Source organism: Dendrobates tinctorius, unplaced genomic scaffold (assembly GCF_039654945.1).
Source record: "Dendrobates tinctorius isolate UK_male_01 unplaced genomic scaffold, ASM3965494v1 ptg000079l, whole genome shotgun sequence".
Lineage (NCBI taxonomy): Eukaryota > Metazoa > Chordata > Amphibia > Anura > Dendrobatidae > Dendrobates > Dendrobates tinctorius.
In genome coordinates, this window is record NW_027361747.1 from 27,073,846 (window position 1) to 27,091,569 (window position 17,724).

General features: G+C 45.4%; 1 protein-coding gene across 6 annotated transcripts in view; it reads left to right on the forward strand.

Annotated features, from left to right (window-relative positions):
- Positions 1-1,204: 1,204 nt before the first annotated feature.
- MICU3 (mitochondrial calcium uptake family member 3) overlaps positions 1,205-17,724 on the forward strand; it is a 226,188-nt gene continuing 209,668 nt past the window's right edge. For 4 of the 6 annotated variants that reach the window (XM_073583605.1, XM_073583608.1, XM_073583606.1 and 1 more), the window contains exon 1: positions 1,205-1,553. In XM_073583605.1, coding sequence (XP_073439706.1) covers positions 1,251-1,553 — 303 coding nt within the window. In that variant the 5' untranslated portion in view covers positions 1,205-1,250. The remainder of the gene's footprint in view (positions 1,554-17,724) is intronic. The other 2 variants (XM_073583607.1, XM_073583610.1) reach the window with 1 other exon arrangement.

Here is a 17,724-nt window from a genome sequence, read left to right on the forward strand (position 1 = left end):
ATGGAGAGTGTATATATGTATATAGTCAGTGTGTATGGTGTATACAGCAGAGGACACTATGGAGAGTGTATATATGTATATAGTCAGTGTGTATGGTGTATACATCAGAGGAGACTATGGAGAGTGTATATATGTATATAGTCAGTGTGTATGGTGTATACAGCAGAGGAGACTATGGAGAGTGTATATATGTATATAGTCAGTGTGTATGGTGTATACAGCAGAGGAGACTATGGAGAGTGTATATATGTATATAGTCAGTGTGTATGGTGTATACAGCAGAGGAGACTATGGAGAGTGTATATATGTATATAGTCAGTGTGTATGGTGTATACAGCAGAGGAGACTATGGAGAGTGTATATATGTATATAGTCAGTGTGTATGGTGTATACAGCAGAGGAGACTATGGAGAGTGTATATATGTATATAGTCAGTGTGTATGGTGTATACAGCAGAGGACACTATGGAGAGTGTATATATGTATATAGTCAGTGTGTATGGTGTATACAGCAGAGGACACTATGGAGAGTGTATATATGTATATAGTCAGTATATATGGTGTATACAGCAGAGGACACTATGGAGAGTGTATATATGTATATAGTCAGTGTGTATGGTGTATACAGCAGAGGAGACTATGGAGAGTGTATATATGTATATAGTCAGTGTGTATGGTGTATACAGCAGAGGAGACTATGGAGAGTGTATATATGTATATAGTCAGTGTGTATGGTGTATACAGCAGAGGACACTATGGAGAGTGTATATATGTATATAGTCAGTGTGTATGGTGTATACAGCAGAGGAGACTATGGAGAGTGTATATATGTATATAGACAGTGTGTATGATGTATACAGCAGAGGACACTATGGAGTGTATATATGTATATAGACAGTGTGTATGATGTATACAGCAGAGGACACTATGGAGTGTATATATGTATATAGTCAGTGTGTATGGTGTATACAGCAGAGGACACTATGGAGAGTGTATATATGTATATAGTCAGTGTGTATGGTGTATACAGCAGAGGAGACTATGGAGAGTGTATATATGTATATAGTCAGTGTGTATGGTGTATACAGCAGAGGAGGCTATGGAGAGTGTATATATGTATATAGTCAGTGTGTATGGTGTATACAGCAGAGGAGGCTTGGGCTGTGCCCCACTCGCGCAGTTACACGGGTGACAGCTCCTCTCGCGATCTTTGCTCCGCTCTCGCCCCCTCCCCCGCTGTCACTCCCGCAGATGGCTGCTCTTCGCAGGCTCCTCCGTGCCCTCCGTGCCCAGCACCCGCTATGCCCGCCGGCACACACACGGCTTATGTCGGTGCACAGCCCGGGCTCTTCTTCCCGGTCCTCCGCGCTATTACTGGTGTCCGGAGCAGCCGGGGCAGGGTTGGCATTGGGGTGCTATGCCATCTATCGTGACGGCGGCGTTCACAGCTGGAGAGAGCGACTGTATCGCGACATGGGCCTGAAGTCGGGGGAAGGAATGCGGGGTCTGAGAGGGGCCGGCATCCTGATGCCTGTCAGTGCTGCCAAGGAGACGGTAAGAGGAGGATACCCGGGTGTACATGTCTATGTCGGGGAGGTGCCAGCTCGTGTATAGCCTGCCCACTGGGCACTGCCACTGCTGGGTCACCGCCCGGACACGTATATACAGGGGAGGGCATCACCCTGTATACTGCACGGCACCCATTATATACCGCCACCTGCTGCACCTGTCACTGGGGGGCACCAGATGTGCCAGGCTGTGTGCATACCCCCTCATGTACCGCACACCGCCCGGACACGTATATACAGGGGAGGGCATCACCCTGTATACAGCACAGAACCATCCCATTATATACCGCCACCTGCTGCACCTGTCACTGGGGGCACCAGATGTGCCAGGCTGTGTACATACCCCCTCATGTACCGCACACCGCCCGGACACGTATATACAGGGGAGGGCATCACCCTGTATACAGCACAGAACCATCCCATTATATACCGCCACCTGCTGCACCTGTCACTGGGGGCACCAGATGTGCCAGGCTGTGTACATACCCCCTCATGTACCGCACACCGCCCGGACACGTATATACAGGGGAGGGCATCACCCTGTATACAGCACAGCACCGTGCCATTATATACCGCCACCTGCTGCACCTGTCACTGGGAGCACCAGATGTGCCAGGCTGTGTACATACCCCCTCATGTACCGCACACCGCCCGGACACGTATATACAGGGGAGGGCATCACCCTGTATACAGCACAGAACCATCCCATTATATACCGCCACCTGCTGCACCTGTCACTGGGGGCACCAGATGTGCCAGGCTGTGTACATACCCCCTCATGTACCGCACACCGCCCGGACACGTATATACAGGGGAGGGCATCACCCTGTATACAGCACAGCACCATCCCATTATATACCGCCACCTGCTGCACCTGTCACTGGGAGCACCAGATGTGCCAGGCTGTGTACATACCCCCTCATGTACCGCACACCGCCCGGACACGTATATACAGGGGAGGGCATCACCCTGTATACAGCACAGCACCGTGCCATTATATACCGCCACCTGCTGCACCTGTCACTGGGAGCACCAGATGTCCCAGGCTGTGTACATACCCCCTCATGTACCGCACAGTGCTTCAGACTGTATAATATAGGAGAGGGCATCACCCTGTATACAGCACAGCACCGTGCCATTATATACCGCCACCTGCTGCACCTGTCACTGGGAGCACCAGATGTCCCAGGCTGTGTACATACCCCCTCATGTACCGCACAGTGCTTCAGACTGTATAATATAGGAGAGGGCATCACCCTGTATACAGCACAGCACCATGCCATTATATACCGCCACCTGGTGCACCTGTCACTGGGAGCACCAGATGTGCCAGGCTGTGTACATACCCCCTCATGTACCGCACAGTGCTGCAGACTGTGTATAATATAGGGGAGGGCATCACCCTGTATACAGCACAGAACCATGCCATTATATACCGCCACCTGCTGCACCTGTCACTGGGAGCACCAGATGTGCCAGGCTGTGTACATACCCCTCATGTACCGCACAGTGCTGCAGATTGTATAATATAGGGGAGGACATCACCCTGTATACAGCACAGAACCATGCCATTATATACCGCCACCTGCTGCACCTGTCACTGGGAGCACCAGATGTGCCAGGCTATGTACATACCCCTCATGTACCGCACAGTGCTGCAGACTGTATAATATAGGGGAGGACATCACCCTGTATACAGCACAGAACCATGCTATTATATACCGCCACCTGCTGCACCTGTCACTGGGGGGCACCAGATGTGCCAGGCTATGTACATACCCCTCATGTACCGCACAACGCTGAAGACTGCATAATATAGGAGGGCATCACCCTGTATACAGCACAGCACCATGCCATTATATACCGCCACCTGCTGCACCTGTCACTGGGGGGCACCAGATGTGCCAGGCTGTGTACATACCCCTCATGTACCGCACAGTGCTGCAGACTGTATAATATAGGGGAGGGCATCACCCTGTATACAGCACAGAACCATGCCTTTATATACCGCCACCTGCTGCACCTGTCACTGGGGGGGCACCAGATGTGCCAGGCTGTGTGCATACCCCCTCATGTACCACACACCGCTGCAGACTGTGTATAATATAGGGGAGGGCATCACCCTGTATACAGCACAGAACCATGCCATTATATACCGCCACCTGCTGCACCTGTCACTGGGAGCACCAGATGTGCCAGGCTGTGTACATACCCCTCATGTACCGCACAGTGCTGCAGATTGTATAATATAGGGGAGGACATCACCCTGTATACAGCACAGAACCATGCCATTATATACCGCCACCTGCTGCACCTGTCACTGGGAGCACCAGATGTGCCAGGCTATGTACATACCCCTCATGTACCGCACAGTGCTGCAGACTGTATAATATAGGGGAGGACATCACCCTGTATACAGCACAGCACCATGCCATTATATACCGCCACCTGCTGCACCTGTCACTGGGGGGCACCAGATGTGCCAGGCTGTGTACATACCCCCTCATGTACCACACACCGCTGCAGACTGTGTATAATATAGGAAGGCATCACCCTGTATACAACACAGCACCATGCCATTATATACTGCCACCTGCTGCTCCTGTCACTGGGGGGCACCAGATGTGCCAGGCTATGTACATACCCCTCATGTACCGCACAGAGCTGCAGACTGTATAATATAGGGGAGGGCATCACCCCTGTATACAGCACAGCACCATGCCATTATATACCGCCACCTGCTGCACCTGTCACTGGGGGGCACCAGATGTGCCAGGCTATGTACATACCCCTCATGTACCGCACAGTGCTGCAGACTGCATAATATAGGGGAGGACATCACCCTGTATACAGCACAGCACCATGCCATTATATACCGCCACCTGCTGCACCTGTCACTGGGGGGCACCAGATGTGTCAGGCTGTTACTCTTATACATATTGGTTGTGGCTGACCCCCACTTTTTGCCATGCACGCTGGGTTACGCACGCCATTCTGTCTGTCTTTATTGTGATTGATCTAGGCTGCTGTACACACATAGAGCAGCCCTACCCTCTCTCAGGCTCTATCTGATTGTGCACCTGTGTCTGGGCCTGTTTCACCCTTCATCTGTGGTTGCTGGTTTGGCAGTGTGGAGGTCAGATCTGAAATGTCCATGTCCGGACCTGGTCGGCCTTTATCTGCACTTGCCCTTTCTGGCGTCATGGGAGTGATTCAGAAACGCTTAAGGTACGCTTGCATTTTATACAGTCTTGCTTTTAATACATTTAGGAGGCTGTAATGGCACAGCGAATATAAAAAACCTAGAGCAGGACAGCCCCATGTGAGAATGCCTTGGCATGGTGGGGTGGCTCAAGGATTTGATTAATTGTTTGCTAAATGTCTCATTTTAAAGTACAGGTAGAAACTAATATGTGCATGTGCACTTTATGCATTGTGTGCTGACCATAGGCAGCGTTGGCTTCTTGACTTTTTTATTTACTTTTATACATACTATCTCATGTCCTTGTAGTGCTAGTGATATTAATGAACCCATATTGGTACTACCAGTAGAGCCTTAGAAGATATATTATTAGATATACAAAGTTACTGAAAAGCTATCTTACAGAATAGAGCAACTATAGATTATTTTTTATTAATTTCAAGAGTTTGAGGGTATGTGTTTTAACATGTCAGATCATAGTCAGGATCTGAAGTCTCAGATAGACCAGTTACACAATTACATTGATCACATCACACAAAGTAATGGTAAATGGTGTGATTGGTTATTTTCCTGGTTGCCTGATCTTGGTTATTTACGCAATATTTTAGGAGTAATTTTTGCTATAATTCTTGCTTGTATTGCCTTATGCATATCAATTGTGATTGTGATTGATCTAGGCTGCTGAACACACATAGAGCAGCCCTACCCTCTCTCAGGCTCTATCTGATTGTGTACCTGTGTCTGGGCCTGTTTCACCCTTCATCTGTGGTTGCTGGTTTGGCAGTGGAGGTCAGATCTGAAATGTCCATGTCCGGACCTGGTCGGCCTTTATCTGCACTTGCCCTTTCTGGCGTCATGGGAGTGATTCAGAAACGCTTCAGGTACGCTTGCATTTTATACAGTCTTGCTTTTAATACATTTATTAAATTTATTCATTCATCTGCTGAAGATATTCCTTTGGGATATGGTATTGCATATAAATTATATATGATTTCCCAATGGTCAAGGATGAATTTTAGTGCTAAGGTATTAATGACCATTGGGAATCCATATTGATAGCCTGTCTTTAAAGACCCTTTTAAGATATTAGTAATAGTTTAGCTTTGTATTTTCTGTAACTTTTCCAACACCTGTGCTGCATAGGTTCAACATGCTTGTTTATAGTATTCATCCAATTATCACATAGTTCTTTTATCACTGTTTGGTGAGAACTGTGTATGTTTCTATTCTTCAGTGGGAAAGTGTATGTTTATAATTGTTGCATAGTTTTGCAATTAATGTTTGGTGAGAAATCTCTTATTTATAATGTGGTGGAACATCCGGTACCAGGAGTTTTTTGGCATATCATATCCGGTGATGTTTTGTCCGGTGTAGTTTGACATCTGAAGAGCTGGCTACTCAGAAGAGAGATATTATATTGGACAAATAGAATTTGTTAGAGTTTCGGGGATTCCTCTGATCTTTAGGTTATTTTTCCGTTTATAATCCTCAAAGTTAGCCAAGGAATCTTTAAAGGTGGTAATATCTTTTTGTATTTTACCCAGGGAATCTGAGAATGTAGGGAGAATCTGAGGTTGATTTAAATACAAAGTCTCATGCTTCTTAAGAGAGTCAGATATTTTTAGGTTTTTCGTAACGTTGTCAGATTCCTTAGTGGAATTTGGATAGGAGTCATGGGTTAAACGCAGCAGAGTATCTTTAAAGAGATTTTTCACAAAAACTTCAGATGCTTTAGATTCTTTTTGTAGTTTAGAGGAGTTTCCCTGAGTAGTAAGATTCTCCACAGAAATGTCCAACAATTCCAAAAGAGCTTTACACATCTTGGCTAAAAAACCTTCTGCTGGATAGTCTTCTGAGGCGGGTATGGCGTCTATTAATGAAGTGGTTATTTCACGTCTGGTATCCACCTCTGAAGAAGAGTATGAAGATGAAGTCTCATCAGAGGCCCTGTCAATGGAAGAATCACTCCCATGTTTTTCATATGAATCAGCCTCCGCAACAAATTCCTCTGAATAGAGACTATCAAGATCATCCAGTGACTTTAAAGAATTCTCTGATTGACCCAATTGATCTTTCGTGTCACAATTGTTACCAAAAGATGATTGAACAGGCTCAGAACGTCCATCATTATGTATGTAAGTAGCACCATTCAGCTGTAACTCTCCATCAATATTCTCGTGCGCTTCCCCTTTTAATACAGGAATACTAGTAAAGGGAATAGAAAATATGCCTCCATTTTCATCCCCTATAACTGGTTTATGGCTGTAATGCTTTTTGCCCGAGTTACCCTCCCTGAGTCCAGTAACATGATTCATATCACCAGGGGGGATTGTAAAGCTGTAAATACAGAGATGGATCACTGTGCATCGCTCTCCTCTAGCTTCATATGCAGCTCCTGTGCCCAGCAGCCTCCGCTACAGACTGACCTGGGGATGAACACCGGAGTATCGGATCGGAGAGTCCCTCCTGCGTCTCGCCGTTCTATGGAAGTCCCGACGAGCACCCACATCGCCGAAACAGCTGAGTCACCGCCGGCTCTCCCCAGCCGCGTCTACTGTTTCCCGGCGTCCGGATCAACTACGGCCTCCCAGCGCTTCTTCACATCGTTGTCAGCTGACACTGGAGCTGCGACAGGAGCCGGTTTCCCCTCTGCAGGTGATCCATGGGCCAGCTGGTCTCTTGAAAGCCCCGATTTTACCAGGGTTAGGCAGGTACCGTTCATTTGAAGTGCCGGCCTGAGTTGTTTACTTCCAGCTGGAAGTGGGCCTCCACCGGGTCTCCTCCTGCCGCTTACTTGTCCTGGTGGATGGTTTTTCTTTGTGGAACCAGATCCTTGCTTCTTGTAATTGGTTCCAGGCATGTTTCTTCAGCTTTTAATCCAAAAATTCCGCTCTTTTAGTAAGCTTAAGCCGCTTAATTAGGGGATTTGCAGGAGCTCCTGAGAAACAGGTCTGCTCCCTTCCCCTGCAAACCACACCCTCCTCTTGATCCTACATTTTAACCAATTACATGCCACAGTCAATAACGACCTCAGCATCTGTATAATTTGATGATAGATGGAGGGCACTCACTTTGCCACTATGACAGCCAATAATTGTCCCCCTGGCTGTCATCTTGCTGCTCCTAATTGACCCTGCCTAAGGCCGGATTGAATAGAATGCCTTTCAGCAGGATTTTTCGGAGTAAACTATAGACATTGTCAGGTTGCTGCCGTTATACTGATTAAAAGCACAAGCATGTTCCTCATCATAAAGACAAACTATTTGTGCTTCAGGGTGGCCTGTGGGCAGATCTCTCCTTGGTTTCTCTGGCTTAAGGCCCTGTTACACATAACGATGTCCCAGCGATCCCACCAACGATCCAACATGGATGGAATTGCTGGGACATCGTTAGGCTGATCACTGGTGAGCTGTCACATAGCGATCAGCGAGACCAGCGAGCAAGCTGGTTTCTAATGTAAACATCGGGTATCCAGGAGCCACGGCTCCTGGATACCCGCTGTTTACCTTGGAAACCGGCGTACACGCTGGTTTCCAAGGTAAACATCGGGTATCTAAGAGCTGCGCGGCTCCTGGATACCTGATGTTTACCTTGGAAACCAGCTTGTACGCCGGTTCGCAAGGTAAACATCGCTGTGGCGTCACAAAAGCAGCGATCTCACTAGCGAGATCGCTGTGTGTGATGGGGCCTTTAGAGTAGGAAGATAAGACTCTGCCTACAGTCCCGCCCCGGAGCACGAGCATATCATTAGCTTCAAACTTCTAACACTGATTAAACAAGAACCACAAGACGGATCTCTTCACCTCAAGTATCATTTTAATCAGTATAACGGCCCCAACCTTACAATGCATGTAGTTTACTTAACAAAATCCTGCTGATAGGTTCACTTTAAGTCCCATATTGAGACTAAACTATAAAGAAAAATTAAATAACATTTTTAAAAATATATATGAAATATATATGAAAAACATCAAGGTAAAAAAAATGGTTTCACGTTTGAAAAAAAAAATGCTTCAAGTAAGCTGAAGTAAGAATGCTTTAAAAAATAAAAGTGTTAATATTTTTTTTATCAATTAAAAAATGCAAAGTAAATGAACCAAAGAGAAATCCCAATCAGATTAATATTTGACATGAATACCCTTTTGTCTTCAACACTTGTACACAGTTTTTGAAGGAACTCAGCAGAGACAGCATGGGTTTGTTACTAATAAGTCATGTCACACTAACTTAATTTTCTTATATGGCAGAATCACTGACTGGGTGGATCAGGGAAATGCTGTAGATATAGTACATCTTGATTTCAGCAAAGCATTTGACAAAGTATCTCATACAATCCTTATTGAAAAAATGACTAAGTATGGAATGGACAAGGCAACTGTTAGGTGGATTCATAACTGGCTTAGTGATCGGACCCAAAGAGTGGTCGTAAATGGCTGCACATCCAGTTGGAAGAATGTCTCAAGTGGGGTACCACAGGGCTTTGTCCTGGGCCCTGTATTGTTCAACATCTGTATCAATTATTTAGATGAAGGAATTGAAGGTACACTGATTAAATTTGCTGATGACACAAAGCTAGGAGGGATAGCTAATACTAGAGAAGAGAGAGAGAGGATTCAAAAAGATATAAATGAACTGGAGCAGTGGGCAGCGACTAACAGAATGTTTTTTAACAGAGCATGCAAAGTACTACATCTGGGCAATAAAAATGAAAAAAAGCATATTCAGAATGGGAGGAATAGGGCTAAGTAACAGGACATGGGAAAAAGACTTGGGTATACTAATAGATCATAAACTAAGCATGAGACAACAGTGTGATGCAGCAGCACAAAAGCCAAATGCAATTCTAGGATGTATGTAACAGAAGCATACAGTCTAGCTCAGGGGTCCTCAAACTTTTTAAACAGGGGGCCAGATCACGGTCCCTCGGACCACTGGAGGGCCGGAATATAGTTTAAAAAAAATTAGGACCAAATTCATATGCACACTGCACATATCTTATTTAGAAATAATAAAACAAAATAGGAACAAATACAATATTAAAAATGAAGAAGTAGTTAAATCATCAAACTTACCGATTTTTGGGGGGTTCTTCGAATATCCTATACATCGAGTCAATTTTTTCTCTTTCTTGATATCATTGTTTCCTAGGGATTCAAAATTGCTATTAGTAAAATACCAACATATATACAGCACTACAAAAACAATATACCAGCAATAAAATTTCCCACACAGAGACATACAGACTGCACTGCCCATCAATGCGGCCTGATCAGCGCCCATCAATGCGGCCTGATCAGCGCCCATCAATGCGGCCTGATCAGTGCCCATCAATGCAGCCTGATCAGTGCCCATCAATGCGGCCTGATCAGTTCCCATCAATGCAGCCTGATCAGTGCCCATCAATGCGGCTTGATCAGTGCCCATCAATGCAGCCTGATCAGTGCCCATCAATGCGGCCTGATCAGCGCCCAGCAATGCAGCCTGATCAGAGCCCATCAATGCGGCCTGATCAGTGCCCATCAATGCGGCCTGATCAGTGCCTATCAATGCGGCCTGATCAGCGCCCAGCAATGCAGCCTGATCAGCGCCCAGCAATGCAGCCTGATCAGTGCCCATCAATGCGGCCTGATCAGCGCCCTGCAATGCGGCCTGATCAGAGCCCATCAATGCGGCCTGATCAGTGCCCATCAATGCGGCCTGATCAGTGCCCATCAATGCAGCCTTATCAGTGCCCATCGATGCAGCCTGATCTGTGCACATCAATGCAGCCTCACCAGTGCCCATATTGGTGGAACTCCACTTTTACCACAGGCTCAGACTAGTGTGGTGCAAGAATCCCCAATAGGCAGCATTGGTCCCTAAAAGGCAGGTAAATGTCCCCAATAAGCAGCACAGGTCCCCAATAGGTAGCACAGGTCCCCAATAGGCAGGTAAATGTCCCCAATAGGCAGCACAGGTCCCCAATAGGCAGGAAAATGTGCTCAATATGTAGCACAGTTCCCCAAAAGGCAGCACAGTTCCCCAATAGGCAGCACAGTCCCCAATAGGCAGCACAGTCCCCAATAGGCCTCACAGTCCCCAATAGGCAGGTACAGGTCCCCAATAGGTAGCACAGATCCCCAATAGGCAGCACAGGTCCCTAATAGGCAGGTAAATGTGCTCAATATGTAGCACAGTTCCCCAAAAGGCAGCACAGTTCCCCAATAGGCAGCACAGTCCCCAATAGGCAGCACAGTCCCCAATAGGCAGCACAGTCCCCAATAGGCATCACAGTCCCCAATAGGCAGGTACAGGTCCCCAATAGGCAGCACAGGTTCCCAATAGGCAGCACAGGTCCCCAATAGGCAGGAAAATGTGCTCAATATGTAGCACAGGTTCCCAAAAGGCAGCACAGTTCCCCAATAGGCAGCACAGGTCGCCAATAGGCAGCACAGGTCCCCGATAGGCAGATTCAGGTCCCCAATAGGCAGCACAGGTCCCCAATAGGCAGGTACAGGTCCCCAATAGGCAGCACAGGTCCCCAATAGGCAGGTACAGGTCCCCAATAGGTAGCATAGGTCCCTAATGGGCAGGTAAATGTCCCCAACAGGTAGCACAGGTCCCCAAAAGGTAGCACAGGTCCCCAATAGGCAGGTAAATGTCCCCAGTAGGTAGCACAGGTCCCAAATAGGCAGGAACATGTCCCCAATACGTAGCACAGGTCCCCAAAAGGTAGCACAGGTCCCCAGTAGGCAGCACAGGTCCCAAATAGGCAGGAACATGTCCCCAATACGTAGCACAGGTCCCCAAAAGGTAGCACAGGTCCCCAGTAGGCAGCACAGGTCCCAAATAGGCAGGAACATGTCCCCAATACGTACTGTAACAGGTCCCCAGTAGGTAGCACAGGTCCCCAGTAGGTAGCACAGGTCCCCAGTAGGTAGTACAGGTCCCAAATAGGCAGGAACATGTCCCCAATACGTAGCACAGGTCCCCAAAAGGTAGCACAGGTCCCCAAAAGGCAGCACAGGTCCCCATTATGCAGCACAGGTCCCCAATAGGACCCGGAGTTAAAAAGAAGAAAAAAAAACAGTACTCACCTATGTCCCCTGCTGCTCTGAAGAGGTGTCCGCTCATCTCCGTCTTCTTCCAGCACAGGCGGCGTGACGTCATCAGGCCGCGCAGGCGGCGTGATGATAATCACGTCGCCTGTGTGGTCTCTGCTGCATACTGAGGGCTGCGCAACGCCTTTCATCGGCGCCTCGTCCCGCCCGCGATTAAAGGGCCCGTCGCCCCTGTAATCAGTGCAGTTTATTGTCGGCCTGGCCAGGGGCCGGATAAAAGTCCCGCGGGCCGTAGTTTGAGGACCCATGGTCTAGATCACGTGAAGTCATTATTCCCCTCTACTCCTCTTTGGTCAGACCTCATCTGGAATACTGTGTCCAGTTTTGGGTGCCACATTTTAAAAAAGACAACAACAAACTGGAGCAAGTTCAGAAAAGAGCGACCAGAATGGTGACCGGTCTGCAAACCCTGTCTTATGAGGAAAGGTTGCAGGATTTGGGAATGTTTAGCTAGCAGAAAAGAAGACTGAGAGAAGACTTAATAGCTGTCTACAAATATCTAAATGGCTGTCACATTGTAGAAGGATCAACGTTATTCTCATTTGCACAAGGAAAGACTAGAAGCAATGGGATGAAACTGAATGGGAGGAGACACAGATTAGATATTAGAAAAAACTTTTTGGAGTGGAACAGGCTGCCACGAGAGGTGGTGAGTTCTCTTTCAATGGAAGTCGTCAAACAGAGGCTGGACACACATCTGTTTGGGATGATTTAGTCAATCCTGCTTTGAGCAGGGGGTTGGACCAGATGACCCAGGAGGTCCCTTCCAACTCTACCAATCTATGATTCTATATAAATCTTAGAGAACCAACCACTGATCTTCTGTGGATGTCACCTGTGCAGTTCCTTCTGTCTCTTCATGTGACCCCAGACAGACTTGATGTTGGTCTCAGGGCTCTGTGGGGGCCATATTATCACTTCAAAGACTCCTTGTTCTTCTTTGTTGTGAAAATTGTTCTTAAGCCTTTCAGGACCTTTGACATACTTGCATGTCAAAAGTCGCGACCATGCCAAGCCTGCATCTTCCCCACACATAACATAGGCTGATTTAATTACGGTAGCCATCGTGTGCCTTTAACAGCCGCGAGTGGAGTGGAGATCCACCCGGAATGTTAACCTGTTAAATCTAGCTGTCAATCTCTAACAGTAGGATTTAACATGCGCCAGCAGGGGGGCGCATTATTGCACGCTCCCATCGGTGCACCCATGACCACGTTCATAGGAAATTGTGATTTAGTTATACAGAGCAGTGTTGCTGCATTGCTATGTATAGCACAAGCGATCAGATGATTGCAGCTTCAAATCCCCTAAGGTGACTAAAAAATACACAAAAATTAATTTGATCGGTGCACAGCGTAGCCAGAAAAAATATCAAAACACCAGAATTACCTTTTTTTGGCGACTGCAACATTGCAATAAGAGGCGATGAAAACATTGTATATATACCCCAAAATGGTATGAGTAAAAACATCAGCTCAGGGGGGGGAAATAAACTATCACACAGCCCCAGATCTTGAAAAATGAAAATGATATGGGTCTCGGGAAATGTTGACACAAGCAAAAAAAAATTTTCTTGCAAATTTCCACATTTTTTTTCACCACCTAAATGAAAAAAACTATACGTGTTTGGTGTCTGCATACTTGTACTGACTTGGGGAATCATATTGTTCAGTCAGTGTTGCCATACATGAACATGGTAAATAAAAAAAAAACAATTGTGGAATTTCACTTTTTTTTGCAACTTCAATGTGCTTGAAATTTTTTTCCCGCCCTCCAGTGCATCACATGATAAAACGAATAATGTCATTAAAAAGTACAACTCGACCCGCAAAAAACAAGCCTCATACGGCTGTGTGGGCAAAAAAATAAAAAAAAGTTATGGCTCTTGGAGGAAGGGGAGGAAAAAAGGAAAAGGAGAAAACAGAAAATTGAAAGGTCGTGAAGGGGTTAATGACATTGGCTGTATGTTTCCGATTGTTGTCCTGCTGCAGAATAAATTTGGAGCCAATGATATGCTTTCCTGTTTGTACAGTGCCTTGGGAAAATATTCGGTCCCCTGGAACTTTTCAACCTTTTCCCACATATCATGCTTCAAACATAAAGATACCAAATGTACATTTTTGGTGAAGAATCAACAACAAGTGGAACACAATTGTGAAGTTGAACGAAATTTATTGATTATTTTAAATTTTTGTGGAAATGCAAAAACTGAAAAGTGGGGGGTGCAATATTATTCTGTATTTCATGATTGATAAGTGTCTGCCTGGATTTCTCAGCATTGAGGACACATCAATTTTTTTGAGCAGTGTATATATATATATATATATATATATATATATACCCAGTACAGACCAAAAGTTTGGACACACCTCATTCAAAGAGTTTTCTTTATTTTCGTGACTATGAAAATTGTAGATTCACTCTGAAGGCATCAAGACTTTGAATTTACACATGTGGAATTATATAATTAACAAAAAAGTGTGAAACAACTGAATATATTTCTTATACTCTTGGTTCTTCAAAGTAGTCGCCTTTTGCTTTGATTACTGCTTTGCACACTCTTGGCATTCTCTTGATGAGCTTCAAGAGGTAGTCACCGGAAATGGTCTTCCAACAGTCTTGAAGGAGTTCCCAGAGATGCTTAGCACTTGTTGCCCCTTTTGCCTTCACTCTGCGGTCCAGCTCACCCCAAACATCTCGACTGGGTTCAAGTCTGGTGACTGTGGAGGCCAGGTCATCTGGCGTAGCACCCCATCACTCTCCTTCTTGGTCAAATAGCCCTTACAAAGCCTGGAGGTGTGTTGGGGTCATTGTCCTGTTGAAAAATAAATGATGGTCTAACTAAACGCAAACCGGATGGAATAGCATGCCGCTGCAAGATGCTGTGGCAGCCATGCTGGTTCAGTATGCCTTCAATTTTGAATAAATCCCCAACAGTGTCACCAGCAAAGCACCCCCACACCATCACACCTCCTCCTCCATGCTTCACGGTGGGAACCAGGCATGTAGAGTCCATCCATTCACCTTTTCTGCATCGCACAAAGACACGGTGGTTGGAACCAAAGATCTCAAATTTGGACTCATCAGACCAAAGCACAGATTTCCACTGGTCTAATGTCCATTCCTTGTGTTCTTTAGCCCAAACAAGTCTCTTCTGCTTGTTGCCTGTCCTTAGCAGTGGTTTCCTAGCAGCTATTTTACCATAGTAATATAGTTAGTAAGGCCGAAAAAAGACAATAGTCCATCCAGTTCAGCCTATAAAATTCTGTCAGAATAAATCCCCAGATCTATGTCCTTCTAAAGAACCTAACAATAACTGTAAGATACAATATTGTTACGCTCCAGAAAGACATCCAGGCCTCTCTTGAACCCTTCGACTGAGTTCGCCATCACCACCTCCTCAGGCAGGGAATTCCAGATTCTCACTGCCCTAACTGTAAAGAATCCTCTTCTATGTTGGTGGAAAAACCTTTTTGTCCTCCAGACGCAGAGAATGCCCCCTTGTGACCGTCACCTTCCTTGGTATAAACAGATCTAAGGAGAGATATTTGTATTGTCCCCTTATATACTTATACATGGTTATTAGATCGCCCCTCAGTCGTCTTTTTTCTAGACTAAATAATCCTAATTTTGCTAATCTCTCTGGGTATTGTAGTCCCCCCATCCCCTTTGTTAATTTTGTTGCCTCCTTTGTACCCCCATCCCCTTTATTAATTTTGTTGCCCTCCTTTGTACCCGCTCTAGTTCCATTATATCCTTCCTGAGCACCAGTGCCCAAAACTGTACACAGTACTCCATGTGCGGTCTAACCAGAGATTAGTACAGAGGCAGTATAATGCTCTCATCATGTGCATCCAGACCTCTTTTAATGCACCCCATGATCCTGTTTGCCTTGGCAGCCGCTGCCTGGCACTGGCTGCTCCAGGTAAGTTTATCATTAACTAGGATCCCCACGTCCTTCTCCATGTCAGATTTACCCAGTGGTTTACCGTTCAGTGTGTAATGGTGATATTGATTCCTTCCCATGTGTATAGCCTTGTTAAACTGCATCTGCCACCTTTCGGCCCAAGTTCCCAACTTATCCAGATCCATCTGTAGCAGAATACTATCTTCTCTTGTATTGACTGCTTTACATAGTTTTGTATCATCTGCAAATATCGATATTTTACTGTGCAAACCTTCTACCAGATCGTTAATAAATATGTTGAAGAGAATAGGTCCCAACACCGACCCCTGCGGTACCCCACTGGTCACAGCGACCCAGTTAGAGAATATACCATTTATCACCACCCTCTGCTTTCTATCACTAAGCCAGTTACTTACCCATTTACACACATTTTCCCCCAGACCCAGCATTCTCATTTTGTGTACCAACCTCTTGTGTGACACGGTATCAAACGCTTTGGAAAACTCAAGATATACCACATCCAATGACTCACCTTGGTCCAGTCTATAGCTTACTTCTTCATAAAAACTGATTAGATTGGTTTGACAGGAGCGATTCCTCATAAACCCATGCTGATATGGCGTTAAACAGTTATTCTCATTGAGATAATCCAGAATAACATCCCTCAGAAACCCTTCAAATATTTTACCAACAATAGAGGTTAGACTTACTGGCCTATAATTTCCAGGTTCACTTTTAGAGCCTTTTTGAATATTCGTACCACATTTGCTATGCGCCAGTCCTGTGGAACAGACCCCATCGCTACAGAGTCTCTAGATATAAGAAATAATTGTTTGTCTATTACATTACTTAGTCCTCTTAGTACTCGTGGGTGTATGCCATCTGGACCCAGAGATTTATCTAGTTTAATCTTATTTAGCTGGATTTACACCTCTTCTTGGGTTAGATTGGTGACCCTTAATGGTTTTCTTTGTCTCTCTGCATTTCACCTAGCATTTCATTTTCCATCGTGAATACCGTGGAGAAGAAGGTGTTTAATATATTAGCTTTTTCCTCATCATCTACAACCATACTTTCCTCACAATTTTTTAATGGGCCTACACTTTCACTTTTGATTCTTTTACTATTGATATAGTTGAAGAACAGCTTGGGATTAGTTTTACTCTCCTTAGCAATGTGCTTCTCTGTTTCCTTTTTGGCAGCTTTAAATATTTTTTTAGATAAAGAATTTTTCTCCTTATAGTGAAGGCCTGCTGCTCAAAGTCTCCTCTTAACAGTTGTTGTAAGAGATGTGTCTGCTGCTAGAACTCTGTGTGGCATTGACCTGGTCTCTAATCTGAGCTGCTGTTAACCTGAGATTTCTGAGGCTGGTTACTCGGATGAAATTATCCTCCGCAGCAGAGGTGACTCTTGGTCTTCTTTTCCTGAGGCGGTCCTCATGTGAGCCAGTTTCTTAGTAGCGCTTGATGGTTTTTGCCAATGCACTTGGGGACACTTTCAAAGTTTTCCCAATTTTTCGGACTGACTGACCTTCATTTCTTAAAGTAATGATGGCCACTCGTTTTTCTTTACTTAGCTGCTTTTTTCTTGCCATAATACAAATTCTAACAGTCTATTCAGTAGGACTATCAGCTGCGTATCCACCAGACTTCTGCACAACACAACTGATGGTCCCAACCCCATTTATAAGGCAAGAAATCCCACTTATTAAACCTGACAGGGCATACCTGTGCAGTGAAAACCATTTCTGGTGACTACCTCTTGAAGCTCATCAAGAGAATGCCAAGAGTGTGCAAATCAGTAATCAAAGCAAAAGGTGGCCACTTTGAAGAACCTTGAATATAAGACATATTTTCAGTTGTTTCACACTTTTTGTTAATTATATAATTCCACATGTGTTAATTCATAGTTTTGATGCCTTCAGAGAGAATCTACAATTTTCATAGTC